The 21,048-nt window shown below is 42.1% G+C and overlaps 1 protein-coding gene across 1 annotated transcript; it reads left to right on the forward strand.

Annotated features, from left to right (window-relative positions):
- The first annotated feature begins 5,666 nt into the window (after nt 1–5,666).
- Nucleotides 5,667–13,658, forward strand: prep (prolyl endopeptidase). Its single transcript, XM_070849221.1, has 14 exons — nt 5,667–5,840; nt 6,180–6,254; nt 6,692–6,825; nt 6,985–7,115; nt 7,451–7,660; nt 7,875–7,996; nt 8,114–8,219; nt 8,562–8,753; nt 8,878–9,075; nt 9,457–9,560; nt 10,147–10,378; nt 10,626–10,757; nt 11,249–11,405; nt 12,540–13,658. Exons 1-14 carry the CDS (start codon nt 5,703–5,705, stop codon nt 12,832–12,834), a joined length of 2,226 nt encoding a protein of 741 aa, XP_070705322.1. The 5' UTR covers nt 5,667–5,702; the 3' UTR covers nt 12,835–13,658.
- Nucleotides 13,659–21,048: the final 7,390 nt, after the last annotated feature.

A 21,048-nucleotide genomic window follows, 5' to 3' on the forward strand; every position in this document is an offset into this window, starting at 1 on the left:
CAGCCTTGGGTAGCTCGCTGTTCTCAGATTCCTGCCATATTTCTGGATGGCCACTGAACAAACAGAGGTGAACCTGATCTGTGCTGTCACACTGTGGCACGGGGTAGAGTTTCCCCCAACTCTCTCTCTCTCACACACACACACACACGCACACACACACACAACTTCCTCCCTGACTTCCCAAATGAAGGCACACAGAGAGGCTGACTGTGACCCCTGTATGAGCTGATGCAACATGCCTGTGTGTATGTGTATTCATGCATGCACATTCCTTCCTGTGTGCGTCCTTTCATAGCCTTTAAATAATCTTCATCAAGCGGTGAAACCTGTTCAGCAAAGCAGTATCGCTGCATCAAACATGGTGGTTAGAGAGGATGCAAGTGTTTTCATGGACAAAAGCATCAGCATCAGACAGGGTGAAAAGTTCACTCTGGACTTAAGTTCACTTAAGATCCTTAAATATAATTATGGACAATACACTTATTCATGTTCTGTTCTACCATTAGTTGATCAATATTGTGATAGGAGATAATGAGCTTCGAATAAAGACTGAGAGCGGAGCTAGCATGGCTATGTCCAAACCCATTTGGATTCATATGTGAATATGTAACAAATAGTGAGCTTTGGACAGAGCTGTTTCCGCCGCATACTTCCAGTCCTAAACTAAGCCAACTGTCTCCTTGATGTATGTGTAAATCCACAGTCTGAAATTTTGGAAAGTACACTTTTTACTTTCTTTCCAATACTTGCATAAAATGATTGATATTACTCGCATTATCTGTACAGTTAATATAGCCCAGATTAGTAAAAAGAGAGGAAGCACTGGCTCTGGCAAATGGTTAAGAATCCATCTTACAGCATCTTTAAAGTTGATGAGTTCACTTTATCTAATTTTTTAATCTGTACAAAAACAGAAATGTGCAAAACAGCAACTTGTGGTTTTGCTACTGACAATTTATATGCTTAAGATGTGCTGTTAGGCTGATTTTTGAAACTGAGGACAGAGCCAGGCTTGCTCTTTCCCCCTGCTTCCAGTCCTATGCTAAGCAAAGCTAGCTGTCACGTGGCTGTAGCTTCATATTTAATGGACACATATGAGGGCGGTATCACTCTTCTCATCGACCTCTCAGGCATATTTCACAAAATGTCAAACTGTTCCTTGAAGATATACTCGCTGCATTCACAGACTGTGTTGATGACAGCCCCGTGCAAATATCGTAATGCCCTCATTGAGCAAGAGCACAACAGTACAAAACAGTGTGTTTAAATGGTTTGAGGGGACCGCTAAGGAATGGTGTCCATTATAAAAGGGGAACTTTACAGCCACTCAGTGACAACATCAGTGACATCACCAGGTGCCACAGTGTCTGTCTGCACATCTCAGTCTGTGTCTGACACTCTAACACACTCACGCGAAGACACACACTCTCTCTATTTCAGGACCAGTCAGACAGCACTGTCCTCCACCTGTCTCCAGTGTTACCTGCCCCAGTCATTACCGGGGTCCCACCTCCCCACTGTAAGTGCACATGTCAACAGCAAAATTACAGGGCATGCACACACACATATTTGTTTTGCTTTTAAAAGGGTAATATCCGTCTGCACGCAAGCGATACGTTCATTTTCTCTCCTGCTCCCTCCTCCTCTTCTTTTATTCCAGACAAGCCCAGAAAACAAAGCAAGTGAGGTTCAAAGACAAAACAGAGAAAAGGACATGAAGAGAGGAGATGTGCGGAGATGACGGACACACATTGGTGGTGTGTGTGTTTGTATAATGACAAGGAGAAACGCCTGTTTTTCAGCCCTATTTCTCCGGTCAGTGCCGACTTAACCTCAGTGATCACAAACCACCTCTCCAACTGAGGTCAAAGTGTCATTACATCTCAGCTTTGTTCCCCGACTTAGCTCGCTCTTGCCTAACTAATTAAGACAAGAAAGTCTTTGCAGATGTCTTTGGTGAGAGTGTCTCTGTCTATGAATGTGACTATCAGACTTTGGCAAGAATTGAGATAGGAGTGTGGAGGGAAAGAGTGCACTGACAAGTTTGACGAGGAGCAAAACACCGTGTCAGAGACACAAGTTGCTTTGACTGAAAGATAAAGATCTATTTCTCAGACAGTGACATCAGCCTTTCTTTTCACTGGAGTTACTTTTGCCATTGGGTTACTGTTAGTGTAAGTATGCCGTGTTGCATGCTGAAGCAAATCTACACCTGAAAGTTTTGTTTTTGTAAAACTGTCCTTTTATCCTCTGCTCTTTCACCAAGTTGGCTTTAGGTAACCTGAGTGCTCTCTTTCCCTTTTCAACATGATCAGTATAAACAATGACTAGCTTCCCTTCTCCTCAGGGTGACTGACTTGGTCTTATTGTCGCTCTTATCATGTGTTTTTTTTTTTTTTTTTTGCTGAAAGAACTCGTGACTGTGTGTCTGATAGATGCTGACAGTGCCTTATTAGATGTGGCATCGCTGTCAACCTGAAACACACAGAAATGAAGTCACGCCTGGACAACACCGGGCTTGTTTGAGTAGAAATTAATGGTTGCTCTTTTGTCAGTGGTTAACTTGTGATGTTAGTCACTGTGTTTTGCCTTAACCAGGGCATCAATGAAACTGGCACACCCTCAAACATGAACCGACTGCACACGAGTGAGCAAACGTGCTATGCATGTATATGCATGATGACAAACGTGTTTAGCATTTCCTATAATTTGAGCGCCAATCACATCCGTCTTCCGTGTGTGCTGTAATTTCCGTAGCTGGATCCTCAATAACATCCTGTTGTCTGAGGACATCTGAGGGGCCAGGTTGGACTGACCCTCCACCACATCACACACAGGCCAGGACAGAGCAGAGACTATTATCCTGGCCCCGACTAATGACAGCTGAATGAGACAAACAGGCAGGAAGCTGTCCCCTGTGATCTCTGTATTTAAAAGCGTCCTTATTATTGCTTGTGTATTGTTTTGTCGCGTTGGGATCCCCTTTGGACTACTATTATTAAGTTGAGGGACCGTGATAGTAGATTTTAGCTGAGGTGAGATATAAGGGGAACATCCGTTATTGCCAATGATAGCGCGATTGGGCTATAAATAAAAGCAATTTAACCCACTGCATGTTATAACCACATTAACCTGAGTCTGTATTATATGCAAAGCAGTTCCCCTGTTGCTACAAACACACTGAATAGAGAAAAAGAAGAAAAAAAGTCAAAGTCCTGCTTGCTGCCATGATTTCTTGTTAACCTCAGAATGAATCCAGAGACCTGTGTCAGTATGTTAAGCGAAAACCAGAAGTAAAGATTTTGTAAGGCGTGTATGTTGCCAAAGTGTGATTGATATCGGAATAAGTCAGTAAGATCAGTGTTTTTCCTCCATCTCACAAGATATGTGTGTTGGCTTACAAGAGGGGATTTCTCTGTAAAAGAGGCCATTGATCAACCAACAGGGCAAATCGCTTTAACTTAACTTTTAGTTAATCTTTAATGTTATCCGTCTCCATTGACAGGCATGATCAGCACCTTCTTTTCTGCTTTATCAGTTTATGCAAAATAATTTAAAAAAAAACGCCTTTGACAGAACGCGCTGCCTCAAAGGGGTCGCTCAGAGTGAAGCGATGGAGATTTATGAATGAGTTAACCTTGTGTTAACCCTGTGCAGTCAAACACAACAGGTGGTCATCCTCCTTTGTCCACTGCAACAGAGACAGGTGCTTCCGACTGTGGGGGACAGATCGCTGTTGACTCTGGACAATGGAAGAAAACAGGGGAACAAGAAGGTCTAATTCATGCATGGCCACTTCCAACCAAGCAAATGCATAAACCCACCCACTCCATGAGTATAAAAAGTCCATATTTCAATGCAAACACAAACATACTCATTCAAACTGTCAGCATTTTTCTCTCCCCAGTATGTTCGGGAAACAGAGGCGTCAGAGGACAATAGTTCTGTGACCCATATCTGAGCCTGACATAGGCAAACAGGAAGAGATCCCCTTTGCATAGAGGGGTATTCCTGACTCCAGCTTAAGGAAGGGAAGAAGAATGGAGTTGGAGGGGAAGGGGAGGGGGGCAGGGACCATCCTTTGACCCAGAACGTCCACCTACAAACATTTCCGTACCAAAAGTCCATCAGAGGAGACCAAAACCTCTCATTCCCAAGAGCAGAGGAAAACTGAGCAGACCTGACATCAGCAACGGCACCAACCTGGCACCCAAAACTACATTTATTTTTTTCACTGAGAAAAACAGAACACAGGTGAAACGCTTCTTGTTTTCCCTCCACCTGCACTCGGCTCTGCTCGGTCTCCACTTTCACTGTTCATCCAGCCGCGAGAGGATGCCACGGGCCTTCTTCTCTTCCTCTCAAAATCTGGCTCAGCCGCGTGACAGCCGTGACACACTTCAAATTGAATCTGAAAGTAACAACACCTTGGAATCTCCTGGACGACATCTCACTGTAAAATCTGTATCGGTATCCAAACAATGTGTTTGCTTTTTGACTGAAACGCTGCAGTGTAATTACCCCTGTCTCAAGGCTCTTATCTGCATAGCTTTTGAATGACTTACAGTCACAAGAAGAAGAGCACATTCGCTAAGGTGGCCTGCGTACATAACCATTCGATGACATCTACAAACGCAGACAAAATAAACCAACTAGATCTAAAGTCCAAAATCCCAGATAGCCATTTCTGGAGAAAAAAACTTGTCTCTTAAAATGAATCACTTCAGTGGATCCACTCATGTCCTCGAGTTACGTGCTGCCTCAGAGCGCCTTATCTCATGTTATCAGTCATTGTGTAAGACTAGGTGCCTGTGATAATGATGGTTAAATCAGGATTGATTGATTAAGTAAGGAGAGGAAGGAAGGGAGGGGAGGATGATGAGCAGAGAGAAAGAAGAGGGGTTGACCTCTATCCTCTTCTGTCACATAGATAAGAGCGGTGATGGAGTCCCAGTGTGGACTCAGATAATCTTTAACTGAAGGTGTAACGTAACCGTTTACAAGCACTCTTTTCTTTTGGAAAGAACAGGCCCGTAGTTGTGCCGTGCCATCTAGATTTGTTAAAGCTTTATTCCCAGTTCAATGAGGAAAAATACCACGTGCTTTAAAACTGTTGAGTGTCCCCTGTTTAGTTTTCACACCATCAACACTGCTGAGATTTGGACTGTGTCTTTAAGTTCATCTTCTGATCTGAAAGAAAAGTGAATAAAAAAGCCTGTCTTTAATAGCACAATTAAAAAGGGAGGATCTGAAAGAAACTGGCTCTCAATAAACCATTGGCATGTTTTCAGAACAACACCATTAAAGATAATCTGTCAACTATTGATGTTTTATCCTGTTGGGTCATGCTTCTGTACCTTTGTCTTCCAGGTTAACTTCTAAATTTGCTGCAGCAGTTTTCCAAAAAGTGCTTTTGCAAAGCTCTTCATCCAGCTTGAATGTTTTATAGCATACTTCTAATGATCATTAGTAAATTGAAGCATGTCGTTGTGTTCATTAGACTCATTTTAACTGTGATGATCTGCCTGGTTAAACTCACATTGTTCAGCCTTCTGTGATGTCTGTTCGTACTTTTCGTCCATAGAGGGCGCAATAGCATTTGTGCTGCTCACACGGAGAGCAGCGGTGTTCTCTTCAAAGTGCTTGTTGACTGTGTGTAAGCAGAGCATCTCTTCTGCCAAAAGCCTCAGCGCCTTAAGTTGATGTTTTACAGGATCCAGAGGGTCATTTCAAAACCACTATTTCATTCTCTGAGGCGGCTTGTTTTGTTACGCAGTTCCCAAAAACTGACCTCCAAAATGTCTTTTCAGTATCCCCAAGCTTACCGTGACGACGCAGTTGTAAGTAAATGTGGCTAGCTAACTAGCCTAGCGTGCTAATAAGCCGGGATGCTTAATCATCATGCTTTTTCATTCATTGAAATGGGCGTCTGCTTTGTTAGCATGCTAGTTAGCTTAGCATGCTCTTGCAGCCCAGGCTGACTTTGTTGACAAATGCAGCAGCAGCTGTTCCCAGTTTGCCGCAACCTGCTACAGCCCTGATTTTATAGCTAACATATCCTTTGCTATTTGGTTAACGGTGCAAACTGACCCGGACGTGCCAGCTTGGCAGCACATGTTTTTTTGCCACACCTAGCTAGTACACATCTAATCACATCTTCACTGTTTCACCCATGTCAGGTTGATGACTATCATGGCTCCAAAGTACCAGATCCATACAGCTGGCTGGAGGACCCAGACAGTGAAAAGACACAGGTAAATCTTAATCAGTAGGCAGAAAAAGTATTTCTGTTTAATGGCATGTTTAGCCAATAAACTGTCAGCTTACACTGACAGACTGTGCACACGGGATTTACTGTCTAAATGCTACTGATACCAAACATCAGTGCTGGTTGTGTTATGCAGTTACTTTTACTTATAAATATTAAATACTGTGCATTAGGACGTGGCACTCTTAATATCCATCAGCCCAAAGTTTTGTTGGTATCACCAGGGCTCTGTATCAAGAAGCCTGTTTGCAGAGCGATCTAGATCTCTTTGCTGAGTAAAACCTGAAACATGCTCTGGTTGTACTCAGCAAAGCTGTTCATAGAAATCAGTACCTCTGCTTCTTGGAACTGACGGCAGACATGATAATACACTGATATGTAAGACCTCTGCACATTGGTATGGTTTCTTATTCCCCCCCCCAGGCCTTCGTCAGCGCTCAGAACCAGCTGACGTTGCCGTTTTTAGAGCGCTGCGAGGTGCGAGACCTGTTCAAGGAGCGCATGACTGAGCTGTATGACTACCCCAAGTATAGCTGTCCCTTCAAGAGAGGAAGCAGGTGAGGCGAGCCGCAACGTAATCATGCTTTAGCACTTCAGCGACATCTGTGTGTCAGATTTGACGTCTGTCTGCCAGTTAATATTCCATATTTTATTTTAAGGAACGCATATCTGTGAAGACCCTTTGTGCCTGAACAATTTATTCCCCACATTTTCAGGTACTTTCACTTCTACAACACGGGCCTCCAAAACCAGAGTGTGATGTACGTGCAGGAGAACCTGGATGCTGAGCCGACCATCTTCTTGGATCCAAACACATTTTCCGATGATGGGACCGTTGCCCTGCGAGGTATCAGTGACTGTTTTGAAAACAAACTATCAATTTTATTATTGGTTTTAGTGCTGTTTTATGATTGCGGACGTCACTTGCAATTCTCTTTTCCTGGATATTGCACTATTTGCTCTTTGAATAGTAATTATATATTTACAACATGCATTTTGTTTTAATTCCTTTGCCAAATTTGCTGGAGTGGATTGCAAGAATAGTGTCTCAATTAGTGTCTGAATCTGCGATGACTTCATGTCCAGAAATAGCTTTCTATTTATAGCATTGACACTGGAAGCTAAATAAAGAATGATGTCTTGATGTTGATGTTTGGTTTCTGTTCCTCTGATTGTTTCAAGGCTATGCATTCTCTGAGGATGGGGAGTACTTGGCGTATGGCACCAGTGCCAGTGGTTCTGACTGGGTGGAGATCCGCTTCCTGCGGGTTGAAGACGCTGAGGCTCTGGAGGACCGCCTGGAGCGAGTCAAGTTTAGCTGCATGTCCTGGACTCACGACGGGAAGGGACTTTTCTACAACTCCTACCCTGACCAGGAGGGCAAGAGTGACGGTGAGGTCAAAACAGGACTAGGCTGCATTGAGACATTCTCAAATCCTAATCCGAATGCTTTAGCTTTCGTGTGCTTCTATTTCGGTCTGGTAGAGTTTTAGCTTAAGCAGCCACCCACCCACTTTACATCTCCTTACCTCTCTCATCAGACAAATTCAGGGTTTTTTGTCACCACTAGGGGGCGATAAAGACAGTAAAACATTTTGTTTCCCAGGCACCGAGACCTCTACCAACCTGCACCAGAAGCTTTACTTCCATGTTTTGGGGACTCCACAGTCTGAGGACGTGCTGTGCGCCGAGTTCCCTGACCACCCCAAATGGATGAGTGGAGCTGAGGTATGCTATATTTTTCTTGCTCCTAAAAATGAAACAAATGATTTGAGAAGGGTGTTAATTGATATTCAGGTACCGTTTAGTGATTGCATGTGTATTTTTTTTCATATATATCTATAGGTATCAGATGATGGACGCTACGTGCTGCTGTCTATCAGGGAAGGTTGTGATCCGGTCAACAGACTGTGGTATTGTGACCTTCAGACCACCCCTCAGGGTATTACAGGTAAGTCACTCTTATTTACTTTTCCTGATGATGTTGCTGTAATGCTTTTAAGTTATATGCCATTGCCTGGTAAGTCTTTTGTGACTGTGTGTAGGAAAAGCACAGTTTGACTTGCAGTTGGGTTTAATTATCGAATGACTGATGGATTTTTATGCTATGTTTTCAAACTGAGATGCAACAGTAATTATAGTCTCAATGTATGTCCTCAAAAATAGAAACAACTTCCCATTTTGTGTCATATTTCTGTTAGATCCAAGAGGCGATTCCTCATTTATTAAGAGTCACATTTACTTCATGTTCAGTGCTTTTCTCATAGGACTAAAATACTCCTTTCATGTTTAGGACTCTTGCCATGGGTGAAGCTGATCGACAACTTTGACGCTGAGTACGAATATGTAACCAACGAGGGCACCTTGTTCACATTCAAGACTAACTTAGACGCTCCACGTTACCGCCTCATCAACATCGACTTTGCCTCTCCAGCTCAGAGCAACTGGAAAGAGCTCATCCCTCAACATGACAAGGACGTTATTGGTGAGCTGCTGCAATACTCGTGACCTGTACCATTAAAGCATTACAATTGGGTGTTTTTTTTTTTTGCTTTCATTTGAAATACAAATTGTAATCTGCTGTCTTTCTCGGACATGTGCCCCTGCAGTGTTCGCCACCTGCACATACTCCAGCTACCTGTTTGTGTGTTTCCTCCACGACGTGAAGAATGTGCTGAAAATGTACCGTCTGAGCTCAGGGGAGGAGCTGAGGACCTTCCCTCTTGACGTCGGCTCCGTGGTGGGTTTCACAGGACGGAAGAGGGATTCTGAGATCTTCTACTATTTCACCTCCTTCCTCTCCCCAGGTACGAGAACGTAGCTGCTCGAGTCTGGGCGATTAGATGCTGTGTCACTCCATGACATTTGTGGCTGTAGAAAATAGTTTAGTTTTTTGAAGTGCTTCAAAATGTCTGGATATTTTAAATGGTACTTCAGAGATGTAAAGACATGATTATAAAATTAGTCATGTAAGTATAGTTAAGTATGCTTTGAAATTGTATCTTGCTTCTGTGCTCAGTACATTTGGTTTAATGTCTAAGTTGCTTTAAGTATGCTCAGAACTAAACTGTGCCCAATATCTGGATGAAATGAATGTAGTACAGAAAAATATCTCCCCACGTATTGTTGAAATTATTTATTGTGGAACAAATGAGTTTTTTTTTTTTTTTTTACTCTCCGGCATCCAGCCATCATTTATCACTGTGACCTGACTAAGGAGCCTCTGCAGCCCCACATCTTCAGAGAAGTCACAGTCAAAGGCTTCAACCCCTCTGACTATCAGACCACCCAGGTAGCCAACAATTATCGCTTCTTTCACTTTCCAGTGTTTCATTTTGTTTTTGTGCACAATTCACAGAAGTTCTAGCAAGAAATCATTCTTCTTTTCTCCTTTCAGTTTCTGCAGTGATAACCGAGGCACTCTTTGTAGCTGTCTGAATGCCCAACCTTGACACAGTTCATAAAGGACTGACCCAATGTACAACATTATTGCATTTTATTCTTTTATTTTTAAAGTAAAGGCGGATGAGCTCCTATAAGGACAGTCTCTTGGGTTCAGATGTATTGTATTCATACTGAGGACAGTGATCATAGAAATAACATCGCAAGAGTGAAAAGAAGCGAGGCACCGACGACAGAAGAGAGTACATTTGTGCTCTTTCTCGTGACTCAAACACAAGGGCAGATGGGGATTCAAGAATAGCTTCATTGTCCTTGAACAAAACCAAAAGCACATTAAACCCTCATTAGCACCAGCATAAACATAATTTGTGTTGCTCCTATCTGTGTCCAAGATATCCATTCGCTGTCATCTCCTGGCTCTGTCTCCGGTCCTGTTTGTGCTCCTGAGGCTTTGTCTTTGTGTGTGTTTTTGCCAGATCTTCTATCCCTCCAAGGACGGCACTCAAATCCCCATGTTTATCGTTCACAAGAAGGGAATCAAGTTGGACGGCTCCCATCCAGGTTTCCTATACGGCTACGGTGGTTTTAACATCTCCATCACGCCAAGCTACAGCGTCTCAAGACTCATCTTTGTCAGACACCTGGGGGGAGTCCTGGCTGTGGCCAACATCCGAGGAGGAGGAGAGTACGGGGAGACCTGGCACAAAGGTGAGGAGACACATGTGCAGTTTGTCCTGGTTTCATGCGGTTGTGTGCAACAGGATAAACAAGGATGTCTTGATTATTATGCTGATGTATGTTTTTTGACCTGCCTCTTTCAGTCCTGCTGTAGCATTTAGCTGGTGTGTAGGTTTCACTACTAGCTGATTAAAACGAGGCGGAGGCTCAAAAGAATTCTTGATTTTTATCAGACATTTACATACTTTGTATTTTTCTGGGTTTTTCTGTACTTTAGCTGGCATGCTGGCGAACAAACAGAACTGCTTCACAGACTTCCAGTGCGCCGCTGAATATCTCATCAAGGAGGGATACACCTCTCATTCCAAACTGACCATAAACGGAGGCTCCAACGGTGGTCTGCTAGTAGGTACGTATACTGCTGGCTAAACAACAACATAGGCTATACTGAAGAAGAATCTTTCCAAACCATTTATCCAAATGGGCACGATGGCTCCCAAAAGTGAAGTCAAAACATCTGTCGCCCCCTGTTGGCCGACTGCAGTATGGGCCATAAAGCCCCACCCTCTCTGTGTTAGCGGGTGGGGCATGATCTAAAAAAATCAATGCTTATGTAGTTTCAAGTGTTCATTAATATAATTTGTTCGGTTTTAATTATTTATTAGATGCTATCATAACCCAAGGTTGGGTTTGGCGGGTGTATTTGCACAGTAGTGACCGAGGCTCCAAATGACATCGCCAGCACAAGAAGGTAGCGGGCATAGTTCAGCCACTTTGGCTTCATTTTTGTACAGTGTGAGGAAGTGGAGACGCGTCGTCCGTCTTAACATACAGTCTATGTGTCAGTTAGCTGTAGTTTTAGCTGTACACTGATGTCTGACTCCGTGTCTCCTCTCTCAGCGGCCTGTGTGAACCAGCGGCCTGAGCTGTTTGGCTGTGCTGTCGCGCAGGTCGGCGTCATGGACATGCTGAAATTCCACAAGTTCACCATCGGCCACGCCTGGACCACAGACTTTGGGTGTTCAGAGGACAAAGAGCAGTTTGAGTGGCTCATCAAGTAAGTTCTGTACTGAGATCCAACGCATCTCGTGATTAGTGTTACTAGGTGATGGCTCTATAACAATATAAAGTATTTATGGAATAGGAGCTCTGCTTTTTCCCTGAAAGTTAATGTTTTATTTTGTTTATTATAGTAGTGGAGGTGGTCTTTGACTCACACAAAGTGCTCCACCTCTGCTCTAACAGTGGGGGAGACGCTGAAATTCAATTATTCGTTCACTCATTCATCCAACCTTTATTTAAACTTCAAGGAATCATTGAGAGCATGCCCTCATTTTCCATGATGTCAAGAGTATGCTTAAAATGGAGTGAATACACACCAAAAATAATTACTGAGAAAACAGACAAGCAAACAACAACAGAACACAGTTAAAAAACTGCTGCACTCAAGAGCGAAATAGTTTGTAACCATGGTTTTAAATGGCAGCGGGGGTATAAGTGTGTTAAGCTTTAGTGTGTATTGTAAAATGTTGCAGCACAAAAACTAAAGTCAGTTTTCCCAATTGTGGTGTTTGCACACAGTACATCAGAGATTAGCCTTCACTTGAGCGAGTGGAATAATGACTGTAGGACCAGTTAAATAAAGAGGTGATATATGATGGTAAGTTGCCATTAAGGGCTCTTTTAAATAAACAGACACCAGTAACTGTCGCATCTCACTGTGAGAGTGGCCATGCAACCTTTTTCTACAATATGCAATGATGAGAAGAGTAAATGTCACCAGTAATAAATCAGAGAGCAGCGATGAAGTGAATGTAGAGGTTTACATATCTGATTGCAACATTCTTGATTTTAAAAAGGTGCAATGACTGGAAAACACCCAGGAAGATGTTCAGAACAGTAATATCAGTTGCACACGGTGGCAAAAGACTCTTTGTTTGAAGCACACGTGTCTATTACACTGTGTTTGGGTGAAATTTGTTACTTAAATGAATTTGTAAAGCTTAAATATTTAGGCATCGCTGAAGTATTTTTCCAAGGCAATTCACTCAACAATGACTGAGTCAAGGGATCAATAATGAAAATACTTGTTAATTGCTGCCCAAACCAACATGCAGCTCGGTTGCTTATGTTTCCCTGCACTTGTGCCAATATCTGAACTCGGTACGTTCCCACGGCTCCTCTTTGCCAGATACTCCCCGCTCCATAACATCCGCATCCCAGAGGGCAACGGGGTCCAGTACCCTGCCGTGCTCCTGCTGACGGGGGACCACGATGACCGGGTGGTGCCTCTGCACTCCCTCAAGTACATCGCCACCCTGCAGCACATTGTAGGCCGCAGCCCCAAGCAGTCGAACCCTCTGTTCATCCTCGTGGACACAAAGTCGGGCCACGGCGCCGGCAAGCCCACCAGCAAGGTCATCCAGGAGGTGGCTGACACCTACGCCTTTATCGCTCGCTGTCTCAACATCTCCTGGGTGAAATAACCTGCCCGTTAAAGTGTGTGTGTGTGTGTGTGTTTTGTTTTCTTCCTTTACTCAGATCTTCTCTGGAATACATTCACACGTTCTTTCTAACTTCACACCAACACTTAAAGGATCTTGTAACTCACATTTACCCAGCTGCCATTACAGTTCCTTTTTTTTTTATGTTCATATATTTTTGTGTTCCCCCCCCACCCCACCCCCAGCGTGAGCCTGTTAGGACACAGAACCATCAGGATCTCACAGAAAGATAAGCCAACATGCAGCACTCTAACTAACCCTCTCCTGTCGGCCATGTTTGTAGTCCTAACACGTTAGACGAGTGAAGACATTATCAGTGACGTATAAAGGGAGAGGGTACCTTCACGGTTACAGCAGTTAGCCAATCAGCAGTTACAGTCATGAGGTCAAAGTGGCAAAACTTTATTTGAAGCTCCTCTCTGCATCCTTTGGGGCGCGTCAACACGATGCATATTATTTATTTTTCATTTGTGCACAGAGCGGAGGCTGTGGGACGTCGAATGATTTCCGTATGTACAATTCTGCCGAGATGGTAAAGCACGACAGTATTGCCGTGGATGTGGGTGCGGAAACTTGCAAAAAAAAAATAAAAAAACACAAAATCATTGTGTGTGCATGTGAAAGTCTGCGTGTGTGTGTGTGTGTGTGAGAGAGAGAGAGAGAGAGAGAGAGTGTTTAAATGTCAGTCCCCACATCGCTTTCAGACTGATAATGATTTCTACCTCTTGACATGTGCTGATTGTTTGCCTTTTAAAGGGAACAAAACACAATGCCACAACTACAATAAACAACTTTTTAAACAGTCATTCATCATGCTCATCTATTCAGTCACACGGTTCACATTTAATGAGTTTGATTACAAAATTGTGGAGGAGGAGGAGACCATGATGGCGACCATGTGTGGTCAGGTTGCCGTTAGTGTCTCGGTGTCGCACACAGTATAACGTACTGAAGTCATGATTGTCTTTGATCACAGAACAAACCAGAGCTGTCCCAGCTCCAAACTAATTTTTCTTTTTTTATTTTATTTGACTTTGCTTACGAATTTTTTATCTGCCGCAAGTCTTTACAGACAAGTGTGAAGTGAGAGGAAGTGTCCGCTCTCGTCCACCAGGGGGCAGTCAGTGTGGAAATGACCAACACGTGCAGCAGGAGCAGAAAATGAGGGTGGTCTGACAGAGGGCCCCATGTGGATTACTCAACATACATGTTCCGTGTTCAAGAGCTCCTTTCCTATCCAACTTTCATGTTCATGGAGGAAATCTTAAAGCACTGCTACTTTTTTTTGAGAGACTCCACGCTTTCTATGTCCTCCTGACTTTTTCCCCTAAAAATTAATTTAAGAATTAAAATGTAACCCCAAAAAATAGAAGCAAAAGACACTTTTCTTTCATGAATGTTATATTCATTTATTTGTCATTTTAAAAGAAATACTTTGTGATTTTATAACCTGCATTGAACATTAAAATTAAGTAAAAGGTTGTAACTTTACACAATTTACATAATCACAAAACAAGAAAGTAATTAGGCTTCAAGTTACAGTTTTATTGTATTTGACAGCCATTCATTTCTTTCCTTTTATTAAGACATCACTTGCTGCAAATGCAACTTTTCAATCACTTCAGGCCAGCGAGTAAAGGCTGTTAGGCCCCGACAGCTGTGGACAACCATGACATGAACCTTGACTAGAGAATTTAGCCGGATAAAAACATCTGATGGCCTGTAAAATGATTTCTTTGTATTTGTGGGGTTGTTATGTGTCAAAACATCTGCAGCTCTTAGCAAAAGATCCTCAGATTCTTACAGCCAACACACAAATATTAACTTCTTTCATTTGAATAAAGACATGAAACAAAGCACAATTTTCACATGCTTATTTCACAGTAAAGTTATATAAAATAAGTTAGAAATAAAAACAAACAGTCAAATTATGACAATATGATAACTTTTGCAATCACACGACGAAATGAAATCCTTGATTCCATCCAAGACGAGTCAAAAGCACATACATTTTTCTTGCGTTTTTAGGGAAATTTAAATCGGGGCGCTGGAAATTAGAAAAGTTTAAATGCTTGTGACATTTATTTAATTCCAAACATCTGGATGAACTGAAAAGACAAAAGTGGAAAAAATGTAAACTAAAATGTTCATTTTAATGAAAGACGTTGGGATTTTAAGATTTTGATTAAATCATTCAGGTTGTTAAATTCCACAAAAACTGCAACCAAATACAGTGATTATTAACAAATTAACCAGTTTTATGCGCACAGAAATCTAAAACCGCCTCTTGTGTTTTTGTAGCTATAATAAAAGCCTTGCATTGTTCTTTTGACAAACTTACTCTATTTTTGTCAAAGTAAAAGTTTTCTTCACACACAACATTGTGCATGAAATACTTCAACACTCCGGCTCTCTGCGGACAGTAATCCACCTCAAACTTTAGTCTCTGAGACTCACTGAACAACTTTCAGAGTAAATGAATGGAATGAGAAGTGAGTGGACTGACAGCCAAAAAATATGGGAGAAAAAGGTCCTTTTGAAAAACAGACTAAATAAATTCACATTTTCATGGCACATCAGCGAGCAAGTCTGGCTTTGCATGTTTTGGAAATCTCAGGGTGCGCATGTATGTGGGATTTGACTGACATTAAGTAAAAATAATTTTTCCATCCAACAAGCACCATAAAAGACCAGGAATGCAAAATTGAATTTGACAGGATGTGATAGCAGAAAGTGACATACTTAGCACATGTATTAGGTGTAAATTCTGTGCACGATTGATCACTTCAATCAATTCACATTTTTAATGATGATGATCGATCTTCTGATCATGCTCCATCTCCCTGTAACCACCTCGCAACCACACAAAAGCAGTTCATGCAGCCTATGCAGTGCATGGTCGTGCGTGCACTTGCGTGTGTGAGCGTGAACAATGAGCCGCCAGGGGGCGCCTGACTGTGCAGTGACTCCCTACAAAAGGGCCTGTGTAGAGACTCCAAACACATTCTTTGGACCAGAGCTTGTTGGAAACACAAAGCAGCTGACACAGGCTGTTTCTAACGGAAGCTCTGACTTCATCAAACAGACGCTGTGACTGAGGCCGCGCGCCTTCACACGGATCCTGTGAATATTCGTCTCAGCTTCTGTGTCCCAAACTGTCTCGTGAAACCGGTGCAACGGGTCGTAATTTCTGATTGGCTGACACATTTGAAGAAGTTCTAAAATACCCAATGAGCACACACCTGTGGCCATACTGAAATATTAATGCGCCAACCGGAAATCGCTGTTCAGCCACTGCTGGGGAACTATATTACACGGCGGAGGAGCAATAATGAAATAACCCCCTACAACATATCAGTAATATTGCTGTAAAAAAAAAATATTGTGTGGTTGTTTTTTCCTGTAGTTTAAATCTGCACTCCGGGAGGATTAGATGAGCAAATACTCCAAAGTAGCAAACTTTTCTTTCTTTCTTTCCACCTTTTTAAAATAATTTTACTTTAGTTTCTTTCTCTACACAAACAGTTTTGTTTTTTTTTGAAAGATTCAGAACTATTTAATCTTGGTATTAAAATTGATTGAGAAAGTTAAGGGAAGGGTAATGTAGGACTTTTGGTTTTGGGTCATAAAAGAAACTACAGCTGAGCCATTTGGTTGTTTTCCAGTGGCTTCGTTTCCTGGTGGACCTTCTTTCTTGTCCAAAGTAAAACATTTATTGTGAGGAAGTATGCTCATTTTAGTAAAAGCATTTCAAGCCTCTGATTTCTTTTGAATAGTTAGACACTTTCTTGTTACACATTTGTCATATTTCTGTGGATTTTTATGACATTTTATTACTTCCTTGTAAAGAGATCTATAAACCCCTGTGTGGTGGAAAGGTTACTCATTCACATCTCTTCTTTGCATGTCTTCAAACACGCCAGATCTACCTACCTATCTATCTATCTGTCTACCTACTCTTCTCACTGTGGGTGTCTCATGCAGGTGTTTGTCTGCACAGGGCCGATGGGTGGCGCTATTCATTCCACTTCCCTCCCACAGTTCTCTGGTCTTATCTGCTCCCTATCACTGGTCTGGGAACAGTTTACTTGTAGGTGCAGCTCAGTTAGGACGCAGGGCTGAGTGAGTGAAGAGCAGCTGTCAGATCAGGGGGGTAAAGGTTCGCGGTTGCTTACGGAGAGAAGAAGTTATGTTGTTCTATATATTCTGGTTTGGGCTATAAGGCCTCCTGAGGGGACTGTTTGATGTGTGTGATCAGACATAATTACTCATTTTAGAGAAATTGCACGTTTTCCCATAGTTTTGAGAAGCTGGACGCTGCTTGTTAACAAGCTGGTGGGGGATGTGAAAGTGTGGATCTTCATCAGCGAGAGAGAAAGAGGTGGGGGAGGCAGGGAGCATGATGGGGAGGCCATGGGTGCCACATGGTTTGAAGAGCCATGATATAGCTCTAAGACATGCAGAAAACTGGGCTCAGATTCACCAAAGAAGTGGAAGAGATCATTAACTTGGCTGTTGGAAAACATAAAAACATGAGCGTCCTTTACAGCTTTTTTTTTTCTCAGAAAATCCAAAGAGTTGAGGACCAGAGGATTGGCCGACACCGCCTCTGAGCTCTGAAGGAGAAAAACTGGGGCTTGACAAAATGTAAAATGTCCCTCAGCTATGGATCATGTTGGAGATGTTTCCAGATGTGTGGCGCAGGCTCGCAGCAATCTGTTGGTAACACATTTAAAACAAATCTGCCTGCCCTTCGGGCTGCAGCAGCTTATGTTACAGTGTCACTATAAAATATTCATCCATGGAAAATCTCTTTGATTCCAGCCGGTCACTTGGCTTCATACGGCAGGTTAAAGTCAGCCTAAACATGTAATTCAAACTAGAGCGTCCAGCAGGCTTCAAGTCCAGCAGGCTTCAAGTCCAGCAGGCTTCCTCCACATTTGCTCCATCAAAGGCAGAAGCGTTTGGTCTGCCTGTGCCATCTCATCCACCCACGGAGATAAAGGGAGAAGAAGAAAAAAAAAAAAAAAGAGGAAGATGTCCGCTCCCTCTCCTACAGGTGAGTGCACGTTTTCTTTTTTCTTTATCTTAACATTTTCCCCCCCTAAAAAAAAAAAAAAAAAGCACCCACTGTGCTGTTTGGCTGCAGCTGAACTCCAGTTCCCAGTGAAGCTGTGCAACCTGCTTTTTCCTGACCTGAAATGACCGCCCTCGAACAACATGACAAAGTGATGGATCGGCTCTTCTATCAAACCCATTCAGTGAAGTTTTGAAGTTAAAGGTGCGCAAATAGAAGCCCATGATTTAGAGAGAGGGGGGGGGGGGACTTAAACTAAACTTTAAGTCCTTATATGGAAATAATAACAAAAGAGTCTGGAAATAATAATAGTAAAGCAAAGCTAATCGATCACTGTGAGATCGCTGCCGACCACGTTTAAGTCACTGTAAGAATATTATCGGAATATCAGCGTGATGTTTCGTTGAGGAAGTGCATCAGAAAGCCTGTTCACACGCTGCGTTGGCCATCAACAGATAATGGGAAGCTTTAAGAGGTTAAATGAAGCTGAGAAGAAGCAAATGAAGCCATACTGACCGGTCGGGTCCCAGCAGGAAAATAAAGGAACACATAAAAAATTGGATTTTGGAGATGTGTAAACGGCTATTTTGTCCCATTGTGCGCAGTTTTTGGCGCACCGGCTGCAGAGGCGCTTCTCCCCCAACCTCCCCCTCTCTCTCTCTCTGACGTCACCGATATCTCATTCAGATATTTTCAGCCTGTTTACTCCTGCTGGGGGAGAGATTTCGGATTTCTGGTTAAGGCCACGTCTACTAACAAAACAAAGTTTGCTCTCGTAATTTTTCTCGCTGTTGCCCACCCAAAGCGGGCTGCGAAATAGTTCCTCTGGGATCAAGAAGTGACACAGAATAGTCCACAGACTCTGAGAAAATGTGTCGGAGTGAAAGTGTCTTGTAAAAACATTTATTTCGCCCACATACGTATCAAATCTGATTTTAAATGAAGGGTTCGAGATGACGTTTGATCCTGAAATGAAAAGAAATGATCCTGAAAAGTTTGGGATTTACTTTTGTGCTCAAGTATGGAGCACATGGCGCACGTGCGCTTTTGTGAGACTTGTGCAATTTTTTTCGTTCATTGAAAATATCCCTTAACGAAATCTGTGCATAAATCAAAGGAGGAGCTTCGATAAAATGGGAAAACTATTGTTTTTGTCTTCCTCTGCAGAGATGGTGTCATAAATCTCATTCTAAGCTAAGTGCAGTCAAACTAGCCAGTGCTCCAGACTTTCAAATGAATAAAAAAAAAAATTAAGAAAATAATCACCTCTTTGCATGTCAGAGCTTTTCACTTGTTTATGCTCTCCAGTTCTGTGCAAAATAACTCTGAGAGTAGCTGACCTGCTTTGCCAACACTGTTTCCACTTCCCTGCAAAGGATCTGAAAAAGTTGAAGGATTGGTGGCTGGAATGCATGAAGCAAACGACAAAAAAATAACCTCTCCACTAAAAAAGAAAGGAGGAAAGGGAGAGACGGACTCAATGAACCCTTTGAACTGCATTGACAGCAGCAAGGGTAAAGGCAAATTTCCTCTGGGAGCCTACAGGCTGAGGAGTGGGGGTTGGGTGGGGTTAGCTGGGGTGAGGGAGTCCAAAGTCTGCTCAGAAAGTTGGTACTCAAACAGCTCAGGAATCTGCTGTTTGAGAGTGTATGTGAGTTGAATATAATCTATGACTTCCAGTTTGTGTTCACTACAGCAAAACATCACTGACGTCATAAAAAAAAAAAACAGGGGGACACGTGTTGTTTTCCCCCTCTCTTTTTAAAAGTTCTTAAGTTTAAAGACTCCATATCTTCATGTGAGATACACAAGTTTGAAAACTGCAGGGACAACAATGAATCTAAGTCCAGGATATCAGCTTTAAATGTGTGCCTGTAATGTCTGACATGTTGTGTTTGATGAATGCGTTCACATTTTGTTCTTGTGGCAAATTTGCTGTTCCAGCTACAAAAAGCAACATGCCATCATTGGTTTGAGAGTGTGTTAATCGCAAGTAGATGATATATTCTCATGCAGGCAGTTTTTATGAATGGAATTCAACAACGAGAGCAAAACCTTGTTGTAAACTTCAACAAAATAGATAACACACTCACCACAACCACCTTTACATGCTAACAAAAGTAATAAAAAGGTTATTAAAAAATAAGGTCATCTCAACTTAATCTTAAAAACGAGCCAGTTCGTAGAAGTAGGAGCTCCCCAACCGTATACAGAACTTCATAAGAAAAGTTCTCCTTTTTGTTCATATGCTCGTCTACACACGTAGAAAAGTGTTTCAAAAATTGATCTGAAGTTTGAAAAAAAAAAATTCTTGTCCTGCAGCAGGAGGGGAAACAAGAGCTGAGGAACCACTTCTAGTTGGTGTTGATTAGGAAAAAAAAAACAACTAATGCAAACGTAAGAGTATTTTCAGTTCATCTTAAAAACCGGTCCCATTCATAGTTATGCAACAAATATAAATTCTCCAACTTTTTGCAGAATGTAATGCGAAAAAAAAATCTGCAGAAATAGAAAAGTTGGGAAAAGACTGACAAAAAGTTTGAAAGCAATTAAATCCTGCAGCATAAAGGCAAATAAAGTGTGACTTCTAGTTAGTGCTGATTACCAGACATATGACAGTTAATAAAAAGACGGCTTAAGTTTGACTTCTAGCAGGTCGTGATTTTAAAAGAAACAACTAATGTAAATAAAGGAAGTTTTATCTTCACTTAATGTAAAATTAGGCTGATTGATAGCTGTTACACACATGAGCTCCCTGAATTTGTGCAAAACTTCATGCAAAAAAAAACTGCTCTCTTTGTTCATCTACTTTACTATTTACTATACACAAACACACACACACACAGTGGTTAAGAGATTGATATGAAAATAAAACAAGTTTGAATAAATAGCTGAAGTAAAGACTCTACTGTGCATGAATTATAAGAAAAACAACAATGCAAACTGAAGAAAATGATCTATAACCTTGTTTGCCAAACTCCATTAGAAAAGTTGCTCATTTTAGTTTATTGTCTCCACAGATAAGAAAAGAGGAAAAAAAGATTTATCTGAAGTGAAAACAAGTTTGAAAACCTGTTCCTTTGAAAACCTCATCCTGTTGCATCCTGTTCCTGTCACAA

Source organism: Pempheris klunzingeri, chromosome 18 (assembly GCF_042242105.1).
Source record: "Pempheris klunzingeri isolate RE-2024b chromosome 18, fPemKlu1.hap1, whole genome shotgun sequence".
Taxonomy (NCBI): domain Eukaryota; kingdom Metazoa; phylum Chordata; class Actinopteri; order Acropomatiformes; family Pempheridae; genus Pempheris; species Pempheris klunzingeri.